Source organism: Setaria viridis, chromosome 5, assembly GCF_005286985.2.
Source record: "Setaria viridis chromosome 5, Setaria_viridis_v4.0, whole genome shotgun sequence".
Classification (NCBI taxonomy): Eukaryota; Viridiplantae; Streptophyta; class Magnoliopsida; order Poales; family Poaceae; genus Setaria; species Setaria viridis.
Window position 1 is genome coordinate 10,278,815 of NC_048267.2, and position 10,537 is coordinate 10,289,351.

Here is a 10,537-nt window from a genome sequence, read left to right on the forward strand (position 1 = left end):
CTGTAGCTTGCGGCCCCTCTCGGCGAAAGGAAATAGATGAAGGCCTCAATTTCTTTACATTAGATGAATTCCTAGATAAATATGAGCATGGCAAACTATTCTTGTATTGATGGGATCTGTTGGAGGGCTCATGGGAACTCAATAAGCTGCATGGATGGATCATGACCGCAATGAAGCAAGGCATTCGAGCAATCACCGCGCGTATCCCAAAAAAGGTTTTCCTTGGCGCTTGGGATTACAAGATTGTGATCGATTTTGAAGATTTGCACAGACTTTACTGTCATCAACACCTCGACGTCCGGCTCATTCAAACATGGTGCTTGTAAGTCCACATGTACCGCATACACGAGTCTTACGTACATACGTATATATTTTATATGTCTAGTACCTGAGCGACTACCTATTCTGTAGGATGCAATGGAAAGATGAAGAATTGACGAACGGTAGGTACTCGGTAGCGTATCTTGACCCAGCACGAATTAGCGAGCCATAGCACAATTTCAAAATGAATGAAAGGGTCAAAGCAGAAATGGAAGCAGTACAGACATAAGAGGAGAAAAATGCTATAAAGGAAAAGTACCACAAAGAAGAAATGCACAAAGTGTCCGTGTACATTGCAAGAGTTACGAGGAAAAAAAGGCTCACAAGCAGCAGATCATGGGGGCTTGCAATTTTTAGTAAGATAGCTAGTTTAAATTACTATTTATATACTTGGTGCTAATTAATGTCATCTATAATATAAATTATTCTAATATAATGCAGAGACCACTGGATTTGCATCTACATTTACCCCAAGCTTGGATCTGCAATGATCCTTGACTCAGCCAGATTTACCAAAGATAGTTACAAGGAATTCCTAGGCATTATACAAAAGTAAGACATCCCTTGGCAGTACTTAAATGCATGTTGAGATTCTATGCACCTAAGTTGTATTACTAACTCTTGTGTTTATATCCTCAAAGTGCGTATAGGCTTTATGTACTGAAAAGCGGGGAATGCCCTGAAAACAGGAAGAAAGCGATGAAAATAATAACACATAGATGGGTAAGAACATAAAAACTTGATTTCTTTTCATATAATGTAGACTTGTTATTTATAACAACTCATCATTTTTCTATTTGATTGCAGTGCCACAAGCAACCTCCGGGCTCTGTGCTATGCGGATATTACGTGTGCGAGTTCCTCAGAAACAATGGGAGGTACCGGACGAACCTCGAAGACGTAAGTCTCTTCTACACTGTCATGTGCTAACTTCCTAATGGTAATACATCCTAATCTTCATTTACTGTATACTTGCATATGCCTAGGATCAACACTCGCGATGCGACGCTCGAAGACAGAGGCATCGTCAACATTTGTAGGGACATGGCGAGGTTCATCCAACGGGAGATTTGTCATGAGGACGGAGAATTCTTTGATCCAAATGGCGTGTTGGCGGCGGACGAATGCACACGTCTTTGCGTAGATGGACAAAGTCGTCGCCGGATGAATAGCTTTATTCCAATTGTTGAATTATGTGAATTATTTATTATTCAAGTTTGTTGAATAATGTGAATTATCTATTACGTATCATGCAGTTTTTAATAATGTGAATTATTTATTATTTAAGTTCGTTGTTATGTTGTTGGAGATACATATTTAAATTTGGCAGCTAAAAAGTGGCGGAAAATAGAAATTATAAATAAATCACGGGAAATAATATATAGTGTGAGAAAATAAATATTCCTAATAGGTGGCATAACCAACCACCAGCACAGAAAGCCTCCGTGCTGGCGGTTGATTATGCCACCCGCCAGCACATACCGCCATTTGTATTGGCTCAAAGTTATTAGCAGGTGTTCGACCCGCCAGCACAGAGTCCTTTTAGCCATCAGCACAAATCTTTTGTGGCGTGGTGGTCTGCTCGAGGTACACGAGCTCAATTCTTTTACGTGCGACCGAGCGGCTACTTCCCATCTGATCTGATGATCTGAAAGCTGAAACGGCGGCTAATGATATGTGAGAGGTGCATTTTTTGGAATTAGTTAATGCGTACACTTCGAAAAGTTAACCTCCCAATTTGACATCAGAAAATGACTAAATTCCTTCCTTAATCCTGAAAAACTTTCCCTTCCCTGTATGACTGTGGGTTTAACTTTTGTTCCTCCTATAACACTTCCATCCATTCCATCTCACATATCTGTTTGATTTTCCTAGGCAAATGTCAGATTTTGTATGATGCCCTTAGGAAGGAATAGATCAGGCTGAGCCTTCTTGAGCCCGACCGACAAGAGCATTCTCTCGCCCATCTCTCATTCTCCTGTTCCTCTCGCGTGCTGAAACCCTAGATCGAGCACTGCAGCTACAGTCAGCGAGGTGGGCGGCATGGCCACGAGCGAGGCGAGCGATGCCATGGCCACGGGCGTGGCTGGCGTCATGGCCGCAGCTGGCATGGTCATGGCTCGTGAGCGCCATGGCCGGAGATGCTCGGTTTTTTTTAAAAAGGAAATAAAATATTAGTATTGAGTTTGCCGCCGCCCACCAGCAAATAGAGGACTAAAACTTGCTCAATCGTGACTGGCATCCATAGTGTCCACGAAGAAAAATAAGAGCAGAAATTGCTTCATGCAGATTAGAGGGGCAAATTCATCTTTTCGCATGCCACGCCGAACTTTTGGTAGTGTCATAGGAGGAACAAAAATTGAACCCGGTGTCATATAAGAAAGGTAAGGGATTCTTTCGTAAAAATACTTCTCCGTTTTAGATATATGTGACAATTAATTAGTTTGTTCTAACGCAACATGTTTAAAATCGAAGAACATATTATTAAGAGATTGGAAAGATTGACTTCAGACAACCCAAGATGTAACTTATCGAGAAGACTATATAATTTCGTCACTTGGAATTGAATTTAGTCGACAGCAAGCTTCCATGAATTACTTCTTGATTGGTATACATCAATCTTTGAATATATGATAACGAATATTTTATTCTTCTCGAGGTACACGACCTCAGTTTTTTTAGCAAGGAGTACTACCAATATGCAATCTCGCAAGCTAAACAGCTGCGTACTACTACTTATCTGTGAGATGTGATGTGTATCTCTTTTGTTTTAGTGATTAGTGTGATACGAATCTCTAGAGCCATGAAGTCTTAGTATCACATTAGTGGCTTGTTCCAAAATTTGACTAGCAAGGATTACCAATATAATGCAACCTCGCAATCTAAACGGCTACGTACTACTAATTATCTGTGAGATGTGATGTGTATCTCTTTTAAAATTTGTTCTAGTGATTAATGTTATAAGAATCTCTAGCGCCCTGAAGTCTTCGATCACATTAGTGGATTGTTCCAAAATTTGACTGCACTATATTTTTTTTATGTGCTGGGTTTGAATTCTTCAAACTGATATTATTAGACTTTTCATCAAAATTAGTTTCAGGAAAACAAATGTGCATAAAACCACATTTATAGATATATTATGAAAATACTCCGTTCATTTTCAATATATGACGTTGATGATAGACTAATTGATTAAAAAATAAACTAATTAACTATTCTAAATGTCTTATAATTTCAATTTGAATAGAGCATCATTTAGAGATTAGAACTTATTGGTGAGTAATGATGATCAAACATTGGAACGAAAGGATTATATAATGTCGGGAGGAATATATAATGTGGCCACATGGAGTACTTTACTCGACATAACGTGTTCCGTACAATAGAACATTGGATATTTGATACCGTAAGTTGAACAAAGTGATACTCGTTATGAAAAAGGACAAGAGATATTCAATATTATACATCACGAGATTGAGGGACGTTAGATGTTCTCTTTAACTAACGGCGCACCTTCCTTCCTTCTCAAGGTACACGATCTTAATTCGTTTAGCAGAGAAAACAAATCCAATATTACAAGCTAAACGGCTATTGCTAAATATCTGGGAGATGTGATGTGTATCTCTTTTGTTTTATTTGCTCTGTTCTCAAGTTGTAGTTGGCTTTGTCTTTGTCCTATAAGTCAAACTTCTCTAACTGCGATCAAGCTTGTAGAAAAATATGTTAACATTTACAGTATCAAATAAATACACTATTAAGCTATATGTCATGGTATATCTGATGAAACTATTTTGATGTTATAGACCTTTGTGCATTTTTCTATAAAACAAACCAAAACTAGAGAAATTGACTTAGGATAAAACTAAAACGAGTTATAATTTGAAACAAAGGATACAGTAATCCATGCGATAGAAATATCTAGCTTCCTGATCTGTGTGTTGTGCTACTCCATTCAATCACAAATAAGTGAAGCCTTGGGCTGTTCGAAGATAGGTGTTCTAAATTAACTACTATATACTTTTATGCGATGAGTTTGAATGTTTAAAAGTCATACGAGTATATTTATTGCGAAAAATAGTGTACTGAAATATTCATAAGCCACATTTATAAATATATTATTATAAAAATTACCATCCACTATAAATGGCATTAAGAACAAACTAATTAATTAAAAAATAATTAGCTTGTTCCAACCTTCGCATATCAAAAATTGAATGGATTATATACTAAAATATTGGTAGGATTGACTTCAGACATCCCCCAACTGTAACTTATTGGTGAGTTACGATGAGCAAAGACTGAAACCTAGCTTTCTACGAGCTTCCACTAATTGTTAGGTTTTTGAGGAACTAGAGCACGGAACCATTCATTTGAATGTTCTTATGAAACAATATTGATATTTATCAATCATTCTTTTTGCTAGAACTTAAGTTCTTTCACTTCGAATGGTCTTCCATCAATGTTTGATGATAAGTCAACTCAACATTTTTGGCCTTCAATTGTTATCTGACGGCTCTTCAATTGGCCTTTCACAAAGAAAAAAAGAAAAGAAAAAGGCAAATGTATCCCCTCTAACAACCTTCTCGACCCAAACTTCCATCTCCTGCTCCTGCGCTGATCCACGAAAGATGGATGCAGGTGAGTTTGACAACGAACTCAATAATGCCATTGGGTGCAAGAGTGTTTCATTTCATCCGATTCATCCAATCCTGGCATCACAATTAAATGGTATAGCTAACCTATTAAACCGTAAAATGGAACTATGCATTGGAAATCACAAAATGAAACTCCCCACCGAGAATGACGCGACTATGAACTATGAGCAGAGCATGTGCTAATTCTACCGGGGAGTTTTATTAGGTGTTTTCTAAGAGCCGCCCCCACATCATTTAGAGTGTTTTGTGTTGATGAACAAAATAAACTCCTCTAATGTATAGTGTCATTTTTGTTGTTTCTTGTGCTGGTCATAGTATATAATGCGATGCATGGGATTGGAGATCCTTAGATGCAATGAAACTTTTGTCCTCAAAGTCGATGTATAACATTTTTCGTAAGTTTTGAAAAGAGTGCGTGTCCTGTTTCTCCTTTCCCCTAACTCAACACCATGTTATCATATTTGCACCTGTGTCATCTTATTTAATAAGAATAAAAATCCCAACAATATGTAACTTTTTTTGATAGGAACAACCTGTAACTTGGTGTTTTTTAAATGTACGGGAGAGCTACGTACTCGCCGTATAATTAAGAAGGATAAAATATAGTATTTTCTCTATTCCAAATGAATATTCATTTTTGCCTTTTCTACGTACATAGATTTTGCTACGTCCCTAAACATAGCATATATTAATTTAGGTGTATAGCAAAAGCTATAAATCTAAAAAAACCAAAACGAATAGTAATTTAGTACGGAGGGAGTATGCTTTGAACATGAAAATGTGCACGCAATCTGCCCAGGAGCCCAGCACGCACAGCCATATCAGCATCAGATCAGCTTGACAGCTCGTGGATGATCTGCACGAGTGACGAGTACGTCCCGGTGATCAGCAGCAGCGAGCCCAGCGCCAGGATCGCCGCGATGGCCGCGGCCTCGGCGGCGCGAGCCGGCAGGCCGAACACCCTGACATAGCAGACGCAGGGCAGTAGCACGCAGGCGCCCACACTGAGCAGCGACCCCACCAGCGCCATCAGGTACCCGAAGAACGGCACAGCGAGGGCCACGGCCACCGTGCTGAGCACCAGCAGCGTCCTCACCGCCATCGAGGCGGCGGCCGACGAGCCCGAGCCGATCCTCTCCTCAACGGCCATGGCGATGGGCGTGACCACCAGCGCGTACTTGGAGAGCGGGTTGACGATCGTGGTGAAGATGGCGACCTTGGAGCTGAGCCGCGCCGCCGGGAGGTTGAGCGTCACCTGGGACTGCACGCCGTCGCCGTACATGAGGTAGCCGAGCACCGCCATCGACCCGTAGTTGAGCGTGCACAGCACGAAGCAGATCGCCAGCATCTGCTTGTGAAGATCAATGGATTCTTCATTGTGATGACAACCATGAACATGTAATGCGTCAGAAGTTCAGAACACAAACCAATGGTACCTTTGGGAACCGACGCTTTTCCTTCATGGAGGTGTAGAGCGTGGGGAAGACTGCGTGGCCGCAGAAGCAGAAGGTGTAGAGCCCGAGAGCCGTGGGGAGCCTGGCGGGCCTCAGCGCCGTCGCCCCCGGCGCCGAGAACCCGACGCCGTCGACGGCCGCGGCCCAGAGCACGCTGAGGACGATGAGCACCGACGCGAACACGCCCGTCGCGGAGACGTAGGCGAGCACGCCGAGGCTGCGCAGCCACGTGGTGGGCGCGACCGCGAGCGCGACGAGCACGACGAACAGCTGCCTCCCCGAGAGCGACGCGGGGCCGAGGCTGACCGCGGCGCCCGGGAAGAGCTTGTCGAGGTTGTCTCCGTCGACGATGAGGTAGCCGATGGCGACGAGGTAGAGCTCCGCGTACATGAAGGCCGCCACGAGGAGTCGGCCGGCGCGGCCGAAGGCGCGCTCGCCGATGTCGGCGAACGTGCGGACGGCCGGGTCGACGGCCATGCAGCGCTGGAGGAGGAGGCCGGTGTACCAGCAGACGGCGGCCACGGCGGCCAGCAGCGCCAGGCTCAGCCAGCCCCCTTCCGACAGCGCGTAGGGCACCGATAGCAGGCCGACACCTGTCAAGGCGTTGAGGCCGTTGAGGCAAGTCTGCACGAAGCTGGCGTCGCCGTCGGCGGCGGCGGCCGTCTTCTCCAGCCGCACGGCCTCGTTGTAGCGCCCGAGGAGCGGCTCGTCGTCATAGCCCATAGGTACGGCGTGTTCTGATGGACAGACCGATTGCGCACGCGTAACGGCCGCCATGGCGTATTTCTGCAGGCCTAATCATATATGCGCGCCGCGCAATAATTGACGATCCTAACACCTCTACGCGCAATAATAGACTATCCTAACCCATGTGATTATGTGAAGCAGCAGGCTGGGGGTTGGTGAGCAAACTGATCACCGTATAAAACCTACTCAATCCTATTTTTCAAAAAAAAATATAATAAATCTAACAACACTTCCAAAAGGCTAAACATTTATATCTCGATAGACGAATCATCTACTACCGAATGAATAACATTTACATGTGGTTTTGCATTTTCAGTTAGTGTTTTAGAATGAACGGTCAGTGTCATTGGTATTTGATTCGGCGCTGTTTCTGGTTCCGGCCGTGACGTGTCCATGGCCGCTTTGTCCTTCCCGTTTGGACCATCGATGTGGCCGTGCCGCCCGTGCGACCTTGTGTTGGGACAGTGGGAGTGCCTTGGAACGTTGCACTCCCCTCCTATGCCGAAACAGTGAAGAAACAACAGTTCAGACTTCAGAGCAAGCAGCACTCGTGTTCAGGCACCGCAGCAGAACATTCGAGTGTCAAGCTAGCCACGTATATAATCTGCCTCCTGATCGAACACCCAGGGCCTGATGAATTTCATCAAGTTTACCTCCCATATTTTTTTCCATAACATTACAGAATTGGTGTAGAACTAATCCAACGGTGAAGTGTGTGCATGTACCAGAAGTAATCTAATCCAAGCTTCTCGAATGTCAAATCTATGCACACTGAATTCTAGCATTCGATGTCTGTTCTCTGAACTTTTCTTTGAGGGCTATGTCTGTTCTTTGAACTGATGATGGTTGTGCACAACACTGCTTGCAGATCTGCTGACGGGGTATTCTGCACCGCGACATCAATGGCTCCAACCTCCTCATCGACAGCCACGGCGTGCTCAAGATCGGCGACTTCGGCCTCGCCAACTACTACGGGCCCAGCGGCCGCCGCCCACTCATCAGCCGGGGTCGTCACGCTCTGGTACTGCGCCCCCGAGCAGCTCCTGGCTCCATCGACTACGGCGTCGGCATCGACGTCTGGGGCGCCGGCTGCCTCCTCGCCGGGATGTTCTTCTGCAAGCCTCTCCTGCGCGCTACCACCGAGTTGAGCTTCGTCTCGTCTTGTCGTCCTCTTCCTCCTCCGGTCATCCTTTTTCTTTTTTCTTAGAATACGCAGAAGAGCTGCGTATCTTTAATAAAGAAGGATGAAATAAAGTTTTTACAACACGGACCTAACCGAGCGCACGCACACGGGATACCTGACATACTGTTACATGATTGAAACCAACGCAACCCACATTACAGTTACAGCTAGCTCGATGCAGGAGGCCAACTGAACACACCGATGTGCTTGGCGCCTGCAGCACTCCAAAGGTTGGCCTCCTCAGCGATATCGTGGGGGAGCTGTGTGGGGGTCTTCTGTGAAGCTCTCTGGAAAACGCGGTCGTTTCGTTGCTTCCAAATTCGCCAACAGACCAACATGAAAACAGAGTCCAGGCCCTTTTTTTGTCAGCGCTGATCATCTCCCATTTGTGCAACCACCAATCAACCTCCATCTGCATCTGGTGAGTGATGACTGATGACAGTGAGCGTCGGACGATCGTCAGACTTAGCTTGAAGCACAGAGAGATGCAGGCCGTTTTTTATCTGATCATCATGCTGCTCAAGGGCATCCAGCGCGACGAGCGAGGAAGAAGAGTGGAAGAAGATCTCTTCCTCGAAGCGGACATACCGAGCCGGTGAACACCGGATGGCGCCCGGGGAGAGCGCGCCGCCGACGCGGCGAGGTTTGCCAGCTACTAGTTCTAACCTGCACGGTGCTGCGCCGGCGTCGGCAGCGCCGCGGCGAACTGCGACAAGGGGAAGCAGCTCGCTTTCTGCTCGAGGTACACGAGCTCAATTCTTTTACGTGCGAACGAGCGGCTACTTCCCATCTGATCTGATGATCTGAAAGCTCAGCGGAATACCAATTATAAAAGCTGAAACGACGGCTAATGATCTGTGAGATGTGATTGATCTCTGTTGCACTTTTTTGAATTAGTTAATGCGATACGGATCTCTGGTACTTAATGTAGTGCGCGGCCACATTATCACCATCGCGGTGGCTGTTTCCATTTCGTGGGCAGATGGCGACAGCTCTTTTAATGGATGGAAATCGTAGAGCAGATCTTAGGTCCGTTTGGTAGAGCTTCGACTTCTCATAAAACGGCTTCGGCTTCGGCTTCTTCGGTGGAGTGGCTTTTTTAGTGAAGCTGAAGCCATTTTGCAAAACGTTTGGTAAAACGACTTCTCAATGGCAATATATGTAATTTTATGATCACTTAATGCTTGGAGAGAGAGGAGAAGCCGGTGAAGCCACTTTTTTCGGCTTCTCCTCTCTAGTGTAAGCCGTTTTGCGGCTTCTCCCCGGCTTTGGTGGTGAAGCCGTTTTGAAATTGACCTTTTGGTAGGGCTTCACCAAAAATCGGTGGAGAATCACTTTGAGAAGCTCTACCAAACGGGACCTTAATATCTCCTATACACTTTATATTATATGGCACAATGGTAGCGCGTCTAACTCCAGTAGTGCGGGCGTGACCGCGTGAGTTGTGACTGGCTGCTGACGGATGCAGTTTGATTGCAAGTGAATAGTTAGGGCCCGTTTGACAAGGCTTCACTCGCTGCTCTGCCTTCACTTGATTTGGCATTGTGTAGCAAGAAGCTGGTTCGGGCAATCGAGGAGCTTTACATCAATTCAGAATTCTCTTTTTCAAAACTTGAATTAGTGACTCCATGGATAGAAGCCGATTCTTACTCCCTCTTTTATACCTTTTTTTTTATAAATGTATGATTTAATTAGCTTGCTCTGAATAGTATATATTCAGAAACGGTGGTGTACTACTATAGGGAATACTATTAAGCATGAGTTTGTCAGACGGCACGCATGAGCAAAATTTGAAATATATAGACCAGGGTGAATTCACAGTTTGTAGAATAAATTGAATTCACAGTTTGTAGAATAATTGAAGTGGTTTAAATATTTATATTTAATATACTTCTAGCTAGCTATGCGTTAGAGCTACGTGTATCAAAATTTTAGCTCTAAGAAACCCGTAGATTTCATGGAGCCGACATGGAGTTTACTCGACGCGCATGTTTACCTATTTTTTATATTATTTTTATTTCAGATCCATTTAATTCACTCCCATAGGAAGTCGAATCTGGGCTTGCCGGGTGCTACTCAGGTGCTCTAACCATTAGGCTATAGAGGTCCTTTTGCACTCTACATCACATGTTGTGATCCGTTAATTACTTAATTAAAGTATTAAGCAGATCGGTGAT

At 44.5% G+C, this 10,537-nt stretch overlaps 1 protein-coding gene across 1 annotated transcript; it reads right to left on the reverse strand.

Moving 5' to 3' along the window:
• Positions 1-5,562: 5,562 nt before the first annotated feature.
• On the reverse strand, positions 5,563-7,334 carry LOC117855782 (amino acid transporter AVT1J). The gene is made up of 2 exons (XM_034738165.2): positions 6,413-7,334; positions 5,563-6,324 (listed from the first exon to the last, which is right to left on the reverse strand). The coding sequence occupies exons 1-2, from the start codon at positions 7,205-7,207 to the stop codon at positions 5,809-5,811; spliced, it is 1,311 nt and encodes a 436-aa protein (XP_034594056.1). The 5' UTR covers positions 7,208-7,334; the 3' UTR covers positions 5,563-5,808.
• Positions 7,335-10,537: the final 3,203 nt, after the last annotated feature.